The sequence below is a fragment of the Podarcis muralis genome, chromosome 12 (genome assembly GCF_964188315.1).
Source record: "Podarcis muralis chromosome 12, rPodMur119.hap1.1, whole genome shotgun sequence".
In the NCBI taxonomy this organism is placed as follows: domain Eukaryota; kingdom Metazoa; phylum Chordata; class Lepidosauria; order Squamata; family Lacertidae; genus Podarcis; species Podarcis muralis.
Window position 1 is genome coordinate 40,973,337 of NC_135666.1, and position 17,545 is coordinate 40,990,881.

Genomic DNA, 17,545 nt, shown 5'->3' on the forward strand with positions numbered 1-17,545 from the left:
GGCTTGAAGTTTGCTGCAGCTACTAAAAAATTATTGCTCCATAAAGATTGCAGGGAGCGGGAGCTTTGCCCTTGGGTTGGACAGAATTTCTTTGTGTTTTAATGCCAGACTCGCACTAAAACAGATTAGCACGTTGGCACTTGTTTAAGCAATCAAAAGTGAGGCAGATTACTCATGCTGACCCAGGAAGGGGATTTGAAAATGCAGTGGGAAAGAAAGCTTTATGTTTCGTTAGCCACTTTGGTATAGTAATATATTAAATGAATAAAGCTATATTTAAGAAACAAAAAACAGCAAACACATACTGCACTATTCACATTCAGAAGAAAATTATACTGATATTCTTTTGCCACCATGTCCTAGTTTGTCAAAGGACAGAATCTGGAAATTGGTGGAAATAGGGACAATACTACATTTTCTATTCACCTCTTAGATGAAGTAGGAAAGTGGTGGGAAAGAGTGTCCAAGTTCCTAAAACTTCCATTTTTCCTAACAAGCACTGAACTATTTACCGGTAGATAGTTTAAAGATAGAAGTAAAGGAAAATGGCATTGTAAAACAGGACTAAATAGGCTTGAACCATAGTACTTTAGATTAGCTTGGGAGTTCAATTGACTTAAGCAAAAAGGAGCTAATTACCACTACACACACACACACACACACACACACACACACACACACACACACACACAAGTAAACAGAATATTAGCTACTAACTAGGCGCAGGGACTGCTTGAGTTCAAATTGAGACCCAGTAATTGGTGACTTGCACATGCAACAATGAGAGTTCTGACCAGCTTTTGTACTGCTAACTAATTCTAGGCTCCTATTACCTATCTACCATCTCCCAATTGGTAAAGATACCCAACACCAGTTTTTTTCCCCCCTGGGAATACTCAAGGGTATGCAGTACCAGCATATTATATTTATTTGTTCACTGCAAGGATGGTGAACCTGCAGCCCTCCAGATGTTCTTTGTGCACCTCTGGCCATTGGCCTTGTGGTCCAGCGGCACCAGGAGTGGCACAGGTTCGCCATCCCTGATTTATAGAATGCAAATGCTTCTATGTAAGTACACAAACACTCAGCTTCTATGCAAGTATGCAAATGCTGAGATATAAAAGAAAAGTGACACGCGGCGCAGTCTCATCGATACCCTATCCCAGCTTAGATGCAAGCAGGCTAAAAGTGGGTTGAATACCTAAACACACAAAGAATCCTTTAATTTTAATGCTGGGCTTCTGGAGAGTGAGAGCCGAGGCTAAATACTAGCCAACATGCCAGGCCGTGTCTATAGAAACAGAGCGCCTTCAATCACTGGCTGTTATTGTAGCAAAATTACAACCTGCCAAAAAGCACTCTGCTCTGTCAGTTGCTCTATGGCTGCAGAAGCAAAGGGGAAGGATTCCCGACCTCTTTCACTGTCCTGAGAACCAAATCTTGTTTACTGGCTGCACCACCTACATCCCCAAAAAGACCACCAGCATGGAAGATCAGCCTGACACAAACTGGGAGTAAATACCTCTTGACAATTCCACCTCTTTGCTACCATAAATTTGGGATTTTTAGAAGTTTGCTTCTCTTTTGAGGTAGCCTTTTTCTGCCCTTCCACGGAGTTTGTTCCCTAGCCTGGCTCGAGTGAGCTTCTCTGGCATCCCAGTTTGAAATATTAAGTAGTCTGTTTTCCTAGTGCCTACAAAATTTGCACCTGTTACTATCTTTCTGAAACCAGGAAAGTCTGCTGCCCTGGAGAGGTATCAAAATGCCTGGAAATTTGATGGCTGTTGGACACCAAAGTTGCAGGCAGCAGAAAAGCAATTGTGTCTCCTACTGAAATCAGTGACAGACAAGAAATGAATAGGGCTTGCACAATGAATAAATGAATATCCAATGAGTAATGAAAGGAATGTAATTCTAACAAGTAAGTAGTAAAACAAATGAAATTTCCAAAAATGAAAATAAATGGAAGTATAGTGTCCCGATCAAGGGCAGTATCATTCCTGCTCTATTCTGCCACAGCTGGAATACTGTGTCCAATTCTGGGCACCACAATTTAAGAAGGATGTTGACAAGCTGGATTGTGTGCAGAGGAGGGCAACCAAGATGATCAAGGGTTTGGAAACTAAGCCTTATGAGGAACGCTTGAAGGAGCTGGGTATGGTTAGCCTGGAAAAGAGAAGACAGGGGAGATATGTTGTTGTTTAGTCGTGTCCGACTCTTCGTGACCCCATGGACCAGAGCACGCCAGGCACTCCTGTCTTCCACTGCCTCCTGCAGTTTGGTCAAACTTATGTTGGTAGCTTCGAGAACACTGTCCAACCATCTCGTCCTGTGTCGTCCCCTTCTCCTTGTGCCCTCCATCTTTCCCAACATCAGGGTCTTGGGAGATATGATAGCCATCTTTAAATAGCTGTCACACGGAGGTTAGAGCAAGCTTGTTTTCTTCTACTCTGGAGCCTAGGACCCGAACCAGTGGCTTCAATTTACAAGAGATTCCAGCTAACATAAGAAAGAACAGACTCCCATGCAAGGTGGTATACTGACCTCCTTCCTTGGAGGTTTTTAAGCAGAGATTGGATGGACACCTGTCATGTATGATCTAGCTGAGATTTCTGCATTGCAAGGGGTTGGACTAGATGACCCTCTGGGTCCCTTCCAATTCTACAGTTCTGATTCTCAGATTAATTTTTATTGCACACTCTTTTTCATGGACTCTAGCTCATTAATGCTAATGCTCCAATAGATCAGTTGCCTTTATGGTGCCACAGGACATGTGAAGGTTTAACTGTTGCAGATCACCACCATCTTGTGGTGTAATGAAAAAATAATACTGCGACCTTTTAGAAGTGGGTACTATGTTTTTAACGCATTTCTCTTTCCTCTTGGTTTTAATGTATCTGTGTGGGATTTGTTTTGTGTAGGGTTGCAAATCGCTTTTGGTTGCTCTGGGCAAGATAAAGTGGCTGACAAATTGAATAAATAAATAAAATAAAAATGGTGACTATAATGGCAGTTCATGCCAAATGGCTCAACCTTGGTGCAGATATGAAATGTTTATACTTCTGATGGCTTGGAGCACAAAGTTCAGTGACTTGTAATGCTCATTCAATGGTGTACATTGTGACCTATGAATGATTCTGCAGCTCACATTGGGGGGGAAACACCTCACTCACTCACTCACTCACTCACTTCAGCCCCCTTCCTTCCTCCCATCCAGCATTTATGGAGATTTGTCCCATGGTGATGTGATCAGGTGTGCACCAGGATCAGAGTTTATTTGCAACTGGGATTGAAATAAATTACCATACTTTTCCGTCTATAAGATGCCCCCATGTATAAGACCCCCCTATTTTGGGGGACTCGGTTTTAAGAAAATGAGGGGAGATGGCCCAAAGTTGTTGAGCTTCTCCCCCCACGCAGCTGCGGGCAGGAAACACTCCCTAGATCGTTTCCCACTCACAGTGGCATTGGGGAAAATTGCGCTCTCGCCAAGTGGCCGGCGCGTGCACACACCGCTTCTCCCCTCCCCATGCCACTATCCGTGTATTGGACGACCCCAGTTTTTTGACACGATTTTTGACACATGGAAAAATACGGTAAACTATTTTGTGATGGGGATGGAAATAGCTCAGCTTGCCAGTCCCAATTGCAAACTGAACCATTCACTATTCCCCCATTGCTAGTTTATTTTGTACCTTCAAAATGATAAAAGATGCATGGTGTGAAATAAGCATCCCTACATGAAACACAGTGAACCTATCATGGATGGCAGTTGTTGAAATGGGAAATGAATTTGGTCCCTTCTGGCTATCTTTGATCACCATGACTACAAGCAACGTAGTGTTATAAGTTTGGGGGGCCGCAAGACTTCCCCAAATTCCTGGAACCAGGAAACAGAATTTAACCAACTCCTAAGAAGCCCCAGATGCAGCAGGAATTCAACTGCTGAGCATGGTTGAGTCATTAAGCAAACAAAGGCAGGGATATGTGCCATTAGCAGAGACTGCATCAGGCAGCAGATGGGTGGGGGCCCTCCTCCAGCTCAGAGTTAATTAGCAGAGTCGTGTTTTAGGATTGCAGCTTGCCTGATGTGAGCTGGGAGGTGGGGTGTCAAGTCTGTAAGCAGCAAGCTGGGACAAAGGCCCATGGCTGATTTCTGCTGGCATCCAAGAATGTGGCCCTGGGAGAAGAAAAACTCTCTTGGAGTATAATGCCGTGAGCCCTTCCACCATATATGCGTATATAAACCATATAACAGGGGTCAGCAACCTTTTTCAGCCATGGGCTGGTCCATCATCCCTCAGACCATGTGGGGGGCCGCACTATATTTGGGGGGGGAATGAAAGAATTCCTATGTCCCACAAATAACTCAGAGATGAATTTTAAATACAGTGGTACCTCGCAAGACGAATGCCTCGCAAGACGAAAGGGTTTTTGGTTTTTTGAGTTGCTTCGCAAGACGAATTTCCCTATGGGCTTGCTTCGCAAGACGAAAACGTCTTGCAAGTTTGTTTCCTTTTTCTTAAAACCGTTAATACAGTTGCAACTTGACTTCGAGGAGCAACTCATAGCACGCAGTGTGGTAGCCTTTTTTGAGGTTTTTGAAGACTTTGGTGATTTTTGAAGCTTTTCCAAAACTTTTCCGAAACCGTGCTTCGCAAGACGAAAAATTCGCAAGACGAAAAAACTCGCAGAATGAATTAATTTCGTCTTGCGAGGCACCACTGTAAAAGCACACATTCTGCTCATGTAAAAACACCAGGCAGGCCCCACAAATAACCTAGAGATGCATTTTAAATAAAAGGACACATTATACTCATGTAAAAACACACTGCTTCCTGGACCGTCCACGGGCCGGATTGAGAAGGCGAAAGGGCCGCATCCGGCCCACGAGCCTTAGGTTGCCTACCCCTGCCATATATCATAAAGACACCATGGTCTACACTGTGCCTCATTTCCAAAGGAGCCCCCTGGAATATCGCACTGCTGTCGAGATTGGGGTGTGGTGTGTAACAACACTACACCGTGTCATTGCTAAAATTTCTTGCATCCCATAGCATGTGCCATGTGTTTCTAGCCTGCCAACCATAAATAAACAGAATCAGAGGTGTGTTTGATCAAATTAAACATTTAAATCTCTCTGGCTTGCTTGTTGTGTGCTGCACCTAAGCTGTGTGTGCTATCTGGCTTGAAATCCCTGTGACACCTTTCTTGCAGATGTGTGAGTGAGAATTTCAGGCCTCTGCAAACTAATTGCACAGTTGATTACTTGAGTGCACATACTGCGAACTTTTTTTGAAAAATAAAACTTGTAATTTACAGTGAGGTATGCAAGTAAACTCCTTCAAAATTCCTATCAGGGTTTTCTAGCTTCCATACGAATACTGAGTGGCCTAATTTTTTATTAACATCATAGGAACAAATTAATTTACAGTGGAAGACTAACTTTACTGTAGCAGTTAACACTACATTTACATGCCTCTATAATTTACTTCACTTAGACTGTCTCCTATATTAATATTCATTATAAAAGCCCTCTCCTAATATTACTTGATTTGACAGGAATGCATTAGCTATGACAAATGCTTTATAACACACTCACACAATATTAACACAAGCAGAATGCATGGTAATTGCAGTTACTTAAACACTAAGGCTGGCATTTCCTATTTGTTTCCATTCGTGCAAAATTCTGCAGCTGCCTATAAGTGAAAATTCTGTACAAACATTTTATTAAAAAGTAAAAGATATCATCAAGAATGATGGGCAAGATCTCTGTGGCATTTATTATTCTTTGCATATTATGCTTATCAAAGGAAAAAGAAGAACAGTGAAGGTTCACTGTGTGTAAAACACAAAAACAAACCTCCCTGAAAACAGAAAACCAGCAGCACAGGGAGTGGGCTGGGCTAGCACCATGCTCCCTGATGTGCTAGTTTAAAAAAAGAAAGAAAAAAATTAAGGGAGATTTTCACACAGGAAAAACTTTGTTTTTAATACTGTATTTTATTAACGTTAGGTGCACTGGGCTTTGTATGAAGAAGAGAAGAATACAAAAATAAATAATCAATGAAAAGAATACTAAGTGTCTGATGTGCACATCATTTCTCATGTTTTCATTCTAATTGTAAAAGAGGTTACATCATCTATTCATCTACAATAATGGTTCTCAAACTTTTTGCAGGGGATGAGCCTTTTAAACAAACCTTTCATGGAACCCTTGCAATAAAGTATTTTAAAATGGTTGGGGGGGGGGGTTTTAAGGGGGTGGGGAGTTGATTATTGGGAGAGCAAGCAAGGGGGAGCCTGCCAGAACGGCAACGTTTAAAAACAGCAACTTTGAGGCTTTGAAAACTTCCCTGCCAGGCTGCTATCTTCTCTGATGGGAAAATTATTTCTTTTCTTTCGCATCCTTAAGGCTCCAGACCCACATATTTAACTCTTGCTGCTAAGCTGCAGCTCAATGGCAGGTACTAAGATGAGGTTTTGTGGGTCCAAGCACAGTGAAGCTGAAGAGTTAATGGTAGGTGGAGCAAGAGAAGGGGTTAGGCAGGACCATGAAGGCATCTTTATATTCTTAAGATGCTGCTTTGCACAACTTAAAAGCTTGGTTTACTAAATACATTTTTTGGGTGAATGAGCGATATGTGGGTTCTGAGAGAAGAGATCATAGCCGCTTGGCTCCTGCTCATTCTGCCACTAAGCTTAGCATGTCATCTCAACCTGAGCTCAAAGTTTAGCTCTCCCAGACAAACAATGAGCTGTAAACCACAGGACAAACCTTGGGTGAGTGGGTTAAACCACGAGCCTGCGTTCAGACAACACACTAAGCCAAAACATGGCTTAGCACAGCGTAGTAGCAGAGTCGTTCCTCCAGAACCTTGCATGTTTGCTCATGTATTCTTAGCCATGGTTTGGCTTGGTGTTATATTTCAAACCAGAATACTTTGGTAAGATGACAAGATGATAATGCTAGAGGACAAGAAGGAGATGAAGTTCTGGCTCCCAGAGGGTCTCTGTCTAGTAGGGAACATCCTACCTGTCTATAATGATGAGCCTCCTCTAGTACTAATATTACCCTAATGAATTCCACTTTTGGAGCTAAAAACAGGGTGCCTTAAAACCCATACAGCCTTTTTAAAGACCTTCTCCAAAGCCTTTCATTCACTATGTTTCAATCTGACATGTACATTGGTTTGGGAGAACCGGGGAGGTTATTTTAGTCTGGCTTCGAAAAATAATGAGAACATCATGAAAGACTGCATCAGAATGCTTCCAACCATTTAATGACCTTTTGATAAAAATTGTCGGCAGATATTTAACCGGTGGGAGTAGGCTGATGTTGGCTATAGAACAGCAGGCAGGATCACTTAATTGGGTGGTGGATTAAAGGAATAATCGACTGGTAGATGTCTCGGGTGAGTTTACTCCTATTTTGAATTTTTCTTGTAGCTATTAAACCAGCAGAGTAGAAAATAGACACATTTGGATGACAAATTGGGAACGCTAGTTGTAATAAGGAATAAAACTGTAGAACAGATGTCTCAGGACTCCCATGACAAGGTGAATGAGCTAAAAAGCTCATTTTAGAGTGGGCTAGCTTATTGCATGCAAAAATGAGATAGCTTGGAAAACCCAGCAAGGAAATATGATAAACAACTTAGGACTTTTTGCTACCAAAGTAGACAAGTGTCTTGTAAAGAACATACTAATATTTAGCTCTGCCTTATGATCATCATCTGATCAAAATGCTTGCACACACACACACACACACACACACACACACACACAAACTAGTAGATAGGATTCTTAAACCCAGGATTCGGGGGTGGGGGAGAGGAAGTCATGTGCTTGGCACCTGGCACGGGTGAGCTTCACCAGCAGTTGTAATGTCAAGGAAGTGCTTTAAATTACAGACCATCAAACATTAGGCACAGCTGATATCTTGGAGAATAAATTTATTGGGAAAATGTAGGTCAGATGTGTCACATGTGTTTCAGCAAAGAATTCTAAAGGAAAATCAAGAATAATTGAAGTTGCTGCATTAGAGGAAAAATAAGGCAGCTCTATTCAGAGAGCAATTTATGCACTGTGGCTAATTGGGCTGACTTTGATTGCTGCTTAATCACTCTCACTGTGGATATGTGGGGAATACAGGTAAGATGCAGACCCTTGAAAGGCAGCTTATGCCCTGGGGAAGGTAATGCAAATAGGTTCCCTTTCCCCTCTAAAAAGCCAAGCCACGTTTCTTCATAGACAAGAGTTAGGGGGCCTCCAGATTGCCTCTTTATTGAGCACTCACCATGATTTGATAGTCACAAAAGTTGACACAGAGCTCAAATTATGCCAGGTCTCTATTGAGCATTCATACTGATTTGTTTGTGGGGCAGTTATGCAACGATGAGCATTTATCCTACATACATCCTGATTTGCTTGCAGGGTATTTATATGTCTTCCTGTTAGTCAGGGCTCTTCCACACTTCTGATTGTTCTGGAAATTCGGGGGAACTCGAATTTAGCGCTAAAAAGCAGTTTTCCCCAGGGGAAAGCAGCAGGAGAAGAGGAACTGTACATAAAACCTCAGTCACCCACCCCACACCAAACCACCAAAAGCCCCTTCTTTATAGAGCGGATTCACTGCGCTAGGGCAACAGAGTGCTTTAACCCACTTCAATTATGCAAACCTAAAGTTCTGGAATATGCTTGAATCCCAGAGGCATCTTAAAAGTTTGGGGAGGGGGAAGCAACCAAGAAGTAGGGGGTGCAATTTATCCCTAGGCACATGCTAATGTCATCCTTGCATCCATTAAGGCTATATTAATGACGATGATAATGATAATTATTACTGTATATAAATATTTTTATAACTATATAAATGTAAAGAAGCTGATTTTAGAATACTCAGGGTAGAATTTTGAGTTTAAAGTCCACAAATGGCTGCTGAGTGGCAATATTAGCACTGCCCTATATATCAACTGAATATTTCCTGCCCACTCCTTTCCTTCTCCTAATTCCACTTCTGTCAACTGTTACGCTTTCCTCCATTGCTCCTTTTCAGTCTAGTGCTTTGAAGCAGCAGCTGCTGCAATAGCCTATGTCACCTGAACTCCATTTAGGGAGCGGGCCTGCCAAATTGGTGCTGTGTGTCATTTCAGCCTGTTCACCATCTGTTCACCATCAGTGGCCAGTTATGGGTTTAGGAGAGAAGCTCTGAGTGGAAATGCAGGAAATAATCATGCCTTTTTTTCTTTTCTTTTTAAAGCAGAAAGATGTCTGTTGGCACTGACGGCTTCTCTCTTTCTGCCCGCATCTTAAATTTATTTTAAACCCAATTATCTCTGTGTTTTGCACAATGCCATGGCCCTCATGCATGTTTCCCAATCTCACCTATTGTTTCAGCTTCAACTGCCCCTATATTTCATTCTTTTCCCCATCAGCATTCACAGGCAAAACTACGAACATATCAACACTTCCCTTGTCAGAAGATAATTTGTCATGGTACAGTTGTTTGAGCAGGAATGTATATCCAGATTATAGTTATAGGCTGTGAGGAGGGGGTGGGGAAGAAATATTGCATGCAATTTCTGGGCATTCCTCAGACATTACTTTTACTGCTCTCCAAAGATAAACTTTCCTATTTGTTAAATATCTGTTACATAAAATTCAGTTTGATCTGGTTCTAAAACTCAAAAGCAGTATCAGGGCTTGTGATCCTGGCTGGATAATGGTCAGGGTCTGTGGCTTTTCCATTGGCCTGTTTTACCCCCTACAGGCCCAGATGAAGACAAAATTTATGAGATATATAAAACTAAGCAGGCAGACCAAAAAGATGGCAAAGAAAAGTAAAGAAGAAGACTTGAGCTCATATTTTCCATGGGTGCAAACAGGTATAATTATTGGAAGTAACACCCATGCACCAATCAAAACCAGATTATTTGAGAACTTGGTCCAAAAAAATTTGCGTTATGTCTAGATGTGGTACAAAGGTTCAAGTAACTGATCAACCACTCCAAAACATCTAAGGTGAAGGAATCCAGAGTTGAAAATCTTGCAATCAGCAGATCCTTGAGAATGATTTCTCCCTTCTTCTTTTGGAAGTAAAGCTAAACTATTACACTTGAGTGACTGTGGGAGAAAAGTCAAGCTATAATTTCCAGGCATAGAGTAGGATTTAGAGCCTTCTGGACAGGGAGTTCATGGTTCTGTGGCTGGGCCCATTCACCACAAGTTGGTGGTAGTGCCCGTCATAAATAATTGAAGGATACACAAAAGATGGTTTGACAAAAATTGTGGGCATTCCATTAGCTTGTTGGCAGAGCCTCTGATTTCAATGGAAATATAATCCACATGCTTCAACCTCTCATTTAAGTTAAAATATAAAATAAGCCTCTTTTCCGTCAAGAAATGCACAAACCAATAAACAAAAATATAATCCAAACAAATATAAACAAACAAACAAATATGAACACAGCATGTCCTATAAAAGTTTCCATCCAAAATAAGCCATCCATTTGGAGTTCAAACACCTGGTGGAATTAAACAAACAACAACAACGAGATGTAGACTACCAGACTTTCATGCACTCAATGGCTTTTGCTTCCCAATGTTAAGTAATTCCAGAACATTCTTAAGCCTTGAATGGAATCCAATGCATCAGCCAGGGTTCAGCATGAGTGGGAGAGAAGATGGTCACTGCCATGCCCTTGTTGGGAGGGGGGACATTGTGGCCATGTTCTCTGGAGCCCCCATCCCTGACTTATCCAGGGCACATACCTGAGTATGCCTTGTGGTGCTGTGAACTTTCTTCCTGAATGTAATTGCTGGGTCACTTGCTGAAGCGGCTTAGTTCTATTACATTATGTAGACATTCCATTTATGCGTGAGGAACATTAAACACAATGGGGGTGACTTCAGAGCAAACATATATAGAATTGTGATGTTAATGTCATTTAAACTGCTGTAGTCTAAAGCATTTTTAAAATGCACTCCAGGAGATATCAATGCCCTGATTCAGCGAGTGCTCTAGTATTACTCCATTTGCCTACAGCTCCTCCCAGAATCATTCTGTGCCCCAAAGGCTAATGGTATAAGCAAAATAACAAATGGCTCTTTCCCTTCCCGCTTCGCATCGCACAGGGGCTGGCCTTTCCCATAACCTCCATTACCAAAACATTCAAAGTTTTCTGGTGATAGTTTATCTGTGGAGTCAGTCAACTGAAATCTTGACCAATGTGCTGTTGCCGACACCTCACCCACCATTTAGACCTCCTCTCAGCTTACTTCAGATCTCACATTAATCTCTCAAACATAGCTTTATAAAGCTGTTTTTTATTTTTATTTGTTTTCCCCAAAGGCACAGGTTGAAAGTACAAACATGATTTCCAAAGAACTTAGCAGGCCGGCTTCCTCAGTAGCACACATGCTTTTGATCAGTATTATCAGAGATCTAAATACCCGCTTTTCTTGGCCACTTCCCCATGCCGTGAGGCATTAAAGAGTTGCCTTTTTACAAGCAATATAAACCTAGGCGTTCCCCCCCCTTCTATCTTTACTACTCTGTATAGTGTGTATAGACAGAAAAAATGATCCAGTACAACAGGATGTACTAAATCAGAAACTTTCATATCATCTCTAGGCTTTCCACAGTCTAAAGCTGAGAATTCACTCCCTGAGGCTGATATTTGTGCTTCCATAACTGAAGATTGCAGGGACTAAAGCTGAACCCAAGACAAATCTAATGTATTTGTTTCTCCATGGAGTTGTAGTCTCTCTTCCATATCTGCTAAGGTTCACCATTCAGGAGTTATTTTTACCACGCCACAATAATGAATACAGTGGTACCTCTGGTTACAAAGGCTTCTGGTTATGAATGCTTTAGGTTGCAAGCTCCGCTAACCCGGAAGTAGCTGCTCCTGGTTGCGAACTTTGCCCCAGGATGCGAATTGAAAGCGTGCGCCTCTGGCGCACGCACAGCGGGAGACCCCATTAACGAAAGCGCGCCTCAGGATAAGAACGGTTTCAGCTTTAGAATGGACCTCCAGAACAAATTAAGTTCATAACCTGAGGTACCACTGTATCCAGAATCTTTGTGCGTCAGAAACTTTCCTTTTACACCATTTGAGATTTTTTAAAGGTGAAATTTTGGAGGCTTTAGAACCAAGGCTGTAAGGCTTAGAAAAGGTTCATTGTTCCAAATGACATGAAAATACTGTGCAACCCTATTAATCAAAATGCCTTTTACAAGATTACCATCATTTTACTGCTATGCTTTTTTTAAAAGCCCTTTTTTCATTCTTCACTTATATTGGCCCTTCTCCCAGAGGTAAAACTACCATTCATCATTGGCACAAGCTAATTTTATTAATGCATAAAAATTAGCATTGCCCATTGCCTTGCACTGAGACTTTAAAAATTACCAAGTAGATAAGGGGCAAAACCTACTGATTTGCTTTCTGTGCTGTTTTATAGCTGCTAAAGTAGTCAGTGCTTTCAAGATACAGTAAAGATCATTTCGTGAAATCATTCTTAGCACAGGAATAACTTCCAGTCGTTGATGCCTTTGTTACCCTTCCTTTCCGTGTTAACCACCAAGCCTTGATACTATTCAACCTCTGTGGCAGGCTGTTGAATGGATCTGGCAACATAGAATGCATATAGATAACCTTCTTAAAAGCTCAATAGGAGGAACACCTAGGCCCTATTTGGCCATTCTACTCATGGTTAACCATACACTTGGGTGGGAAGCCGTGCTGCACTGAATAGTCCTTCCCTTTGGCATGTGTACACAGAATGTAAATGTCTGGAGAGAAAGCCTTCACTTGTAGGTGATTTGGAACCCTAGAAGAGCGTGCTTGAATAGGACTTGATGGGAGTTGCAATGCAATACTTTTACCTGGATCCCTTGGGAAACTATGTTCCATGGCCTCTTGTTGCCATTATCTGCAGTCCCCAAAGTTCTACAAGTTGCAACATCCAGGGATACCAATGTAGCCACCACTGAACTAAGCAAAAGATGGTTCATGGTTGATACTGGGTTGAGTGGAGTAGAAGGGCCAGTGCGGATTTCTGTCTTCTTGGTCCAGTGTTTCACCCTTCCTCCTCACAGAGTTCATGATGTCATTCTTAATTCTCCTCCTGCCATCTTTGTATCTAACTTGCAAGGTAACTTTGTTTGAGAATATAAGAGGTTCTTGCCCTATGCCTCTAATTGTTCCTGGGTCCCAAATTACCTCCTATGCTATAAGGTAGGGGAGCAACCTAAATACTATTTGGATGTATGCCCCATTTTTCCACTTTATGAAAACTGGGCAACTGAGAAGTACAAAGCCAAAGGAGGAACCTGGAAGTGCGATGCTTTTTGTTGCTTCTGATATAAGCTCTCTAAGATTCAGACAGGCACCTCAGCAATGGAGCGACTGAGAGGGTAGGAGAGAAATTAGGGAGGATGGCAGGAAAAGGGAAGTAGGCTGGAGGACTAGGGAGACCATGGAGCACTGCAGGAGTCAAGAGAGAGAATGCATGTGCATAGACAAATCAGATGCAGTATAAATTGCCCTCTTAAAACTGCATGTTTTTATGGGTCCTGCCCCCCAAATTCCCATCAAATCGTAGATCATATATGATTTTTTTAAAAAATCCAGCACTGCCATGATAAAAACATTTAATCTGCCATGATAATTGTTTTTTACAAGGGATCCCATCAAATCGCAGGTCACTTCTGTGTTCACATATGTGCTCTGTGATTTGTTGTTGGTTTTGATGTCATCCTAGGTTAAAAAGGGGGACACGGGTGGCGCTGTGGTCTAAACCACTAAACCGGCTTGCCGATCAGAAGGTCGGTGGTTTGAATCCCCACGATGGGGTGAGCTCCCATTGATCGGTCCCTGCTCCTGCCAACCTAGCAGTTCGAAAGCACGTCAAAGTGCAAGTAGATAAATAGGTACTACTCTGACGGGAAGGTAAACGGCATTTTCATGCACTGCTCTGGTTCTCCAGAAGCAGCTTAGTCATGCTGGCCACATGACCCGGAAAAACTCTGCGGACAAACGTTGGCTCCCTCGGCCAGTAAAGCGAGATGAGCGCCGCAACACCTGGGTCGCTTGTGACTGGACTTAATGGTCAGGGGTCCCTTTATCTTTACCTAGGTTTAAAAAAATCCATGAGATTTTTTTGGACAGACTCATACTTTCTCTCCCATCAATAACTGTAGCACATCTCAGAGAGAGTCTTTTCGGGAACTCTGATGATTTTCTGCTGGCAGACAACAACCAAAACCAAACTTCTAATAGCCATGGTATACATGCTGGAATTTGCTTAAATAGTTACTACTAGAAGTGTGCATGCACACAAAAGCTTACACCCAGAACAAACTTAGTTGGTCTCTAAGGTGCTACTGGACAATTTTTTAATTTTTATTTACTTCTGTTTTGTTCATTTTATAGATGCGTTTTAACTGCCTTGTCTTTATGTTTGAATTTGCATTTTACTGTATTTTATGGTGTTTCATTATTTTATTTTATTGTGCTTGCATTTTATTGCTGTTGGCACCTTTGATTTAATGAAACACAATAAAAATTTGGAGGAAAGGCAGAACCCAAATTTAATAAATAAGCAAAAAAACCCCCACCCTATGGGTTAGATTACATAGAGGCTGTGACTTGCTAATTCGTGGTTGATTGAGGAACTGATTGTGGGCCTCCAGTGTGCAAAATGAATCACATTCTCAGTTCGGGAGACAGCACTGAATTGTAACTGAGTTAACCAAGAGTAGACTGCAGCACCAACACTGAGAACATCTAGGAAACCAAAGAATCAAACTGCAGAGTCTAAAGGGGAACAAAGGGGCATCAAGTTCAGTGTCCTGCTCCAAACTTAAGACCACACCCCCAATAATAAGACCCACACACCCAATATATGCAATCCAGAACACAAAGTAGCAAAAACACAAAATGCAACTTATTGAGTAGATGCTCCAAATGATTTCATCAAGTAGGACTAGCCACATGTATAGACTGCGGAAATAAGCACCAGAAGTATTTTGCATGGTTCAACAGCACTTTGAAGAGGATCAAACATTCCCGACAGATATGAAAATGTTTAGAAACAGAAATCCTGAGATGACTTCATAACTGGTTGTCACAGTAGCTCTGCATTGGCCAAAGTGATCAGTCTTTATGATTCTTTTCCATCACCTTTTTCTGTTTTCTACCTTACATATTACTACTTTGTTTTTGTTCTTGTGGCTCTTTACTTGATAAAACTGCCACAAGCCTGCAATTACAACAATTTGGTATTTTGAGACAGTTTGTTCTACAGATTCTTTTAAAAATATTTCAAGCCAGTATGATCCAGCTGACAGAATGTTGAAATGATGAAAGATCATAAACATCTGGGTTCTAACCCCCCCCTGCAACAAGTTCATTGCAGAAACCACTCTTTCTCTCAGCCTTCAAACAAAGTTGCTGTAATGACAATTAATAGAATGCTGTTTGCTAATAAAATGTATAAAGAAAGAAGGTTGCACCTGTGGATACAACTTTTATTGATAACAGGTATCAACAAGCAAAACCCCTCTCTGATTGCTTGAGGAAAAGAAAGCCACACCAACAAAGCCTAGGAACACTCTTTTTGGAAAGGATCAGTCTTAAAAACTGGGCAGCATTCGTAAAAGCAGATGACCATGTGTAAAGGCAGAGTAAGACTTCCAAACCAAGGCTATGCAAGTTTGTGCTGTGCTAAATTGCAGTGTAGAAAATCCCTTGGTATCAAATGGCCTGCCACCCGCAGTAGCTACAGGAGAAAAAACAAACGACTTGACTCATTTCACATTTCTCTTTTCAGCAAGTCTTTTATGTATGCACTTCATGAGTCTGCATACAGCAAGCACATGACAGAAAGTGACAAGATCATGTGCATGTGAGGTACTGCAACCGTCTGCCTTTGAAGTTTCCTGGACAGTGGCTCAGATTTTAAATACCAGGTTACTCAAATTCCATCTCCTTCACTAGCCGCCTGCAATTCTTTTGACGACCAGGAGAAGAAAAACATGCACACACACAGACACTGTTCTCAACCCATATTTTTCAGGCTCCGAAAGAAACCATAATAAGTAACCATAATAATATATATCAGTCACACTTACCTGTTTCTGAGAAGTGTAGGTATTATCCTGGTTGAAATCATGGAACACCCATTTGAAATAATAATGCAGTGCTTAAAATTTGTGACAATAAAGCTTTGATAAACAATGCTTTTTATCACAGGCTCCCAGTCTCAATTAGTGCTATTTTTTTTTTTAGCTAAAAATGTGTCACAGCTGACTGCAGAGAGAGAGGGAGAGAGAGAGAGGGAGAGAGAGAGAGAGAGAGAGAGAGAGAGAGAACGCCTGCATATAGACTACAAGTTTCTGAGAATTTCTATTTAATTGTTTGCTTGCCCTAGACATTACTCATCTTACACGTATGCATTCATGCCTGAAATAATGGCAAGTCACTTTGTGCACAAGAGAAATCCGTTACACAACTCGTCATGATTACCTTACTCTCATAAGTTTACTGCGAAGAAGAAAGAAATCAAGATTACATAGAATGATGGATCAAGCATGAATCAATGTGGCAAGCACATAACCAAACGGACATGGCGGTAAACAAGAAAAACAACAACAACAACAATAACAACAACAAAAGAAAGAAACCACAACAGAGATTATCGCTTAACCTGTTTTGTCAGAGCTGGCATTGATGGTATTGGTAGTGATGGAAGTGAAGGTAGTCTTTGCGCTGTCCTTGGTAGTTACAGATTTCTGCTTATTTTTCATGGCTTCCAGTGCTTTGAGCTTCTTGGCATGTTTAGTGCCTTTGTAGTGGGCCGCAGCCTGGCTCTACAAAGGAGAAGAAAATGAACCATGCAATCAGGCTCATTTCTAAACTGGCATTCTCTGTATTAGTACAAATACAGACCACCTTTCAATAATGGGTACCATTCGCCATACCAAGGCAGTGAACCAAACTGCAGAATTATTTTTAGAATTGTATTTTGGAATCAGTGAGCTACTACATTCTAACACCACCAATATTATAAATATCGCACAGGGCTATCTGGCTTTCTCAACCCATATAACAAATTCTTTTCGGAATTTTGGCAAATAATTATTCTTCCTCTCCAGGGAATGGAGCAAGGAGACCCCCCCCCCCACTTGCAGTTAGCTATTAACTTGAATATAGATTAAAAGGGGATTTGATTTTAAAGGCAGAAGTGGAAATGTTTCAAGCAGACACCAGATCACAAAAGGGAAATCATGCCTAACTTCGCAATGTAAAAGATAGTCAGCCTTCAACCAAACCAAGGCCTTTTTGTAAAATTCAAAATGAGTGACATTGCTTTGAAGCACAGTGCTAAAACTTGCAACATCTCCAGATGGTGAAGCTTTTTGGTGGAGTTAAGAGTGAAACTAAGACTAATTTGTAGGGGACATAGTGGACGGTAATTGTCAAGGGATTAGCTTAGCACATGTGGGTTTCCTTCCTGTTGACGGGCTAATGCTTGC

General features: G+C 41.5%; 1 protein-coding gene and 1 long non-coding RNA gene across 12 annotated transcripts in view; one reads left to right on the forward strand and one right to left on the reverse strand.

The window, feature by feature from the left end:
* Positions 1–17,545, forward strand: part of LOC144324935 (uncharacterized) — a 108,022-nt gene that overhangs the window by 50,852 nt on the left and 39,625 nt on the right. The gene's annotated exons all lie outside the window — the stretch shown is intronic.
* Positions 1–17,545, reverse strand: part of ZNF385D (zinc finger protein 385D) — a 374,703-nt gene that overhangs the window by 37,521 nt on the left and 319,637 nt on the right. For all 11 annotated transcript variants that reach the window (XM_077916271.1, XM_028750022.2, XM_028750029.2 and 8 more), the window contains one exon: positions 16,717–16,879. In XM_077916271.1, the coding sequence (XP_077772397.1) occupies positions 16,717–16,879 (163 nt within the window). The remainder of the gene's footprint in view (positions 1–16,716; positions 16,880–17,545) is intronic.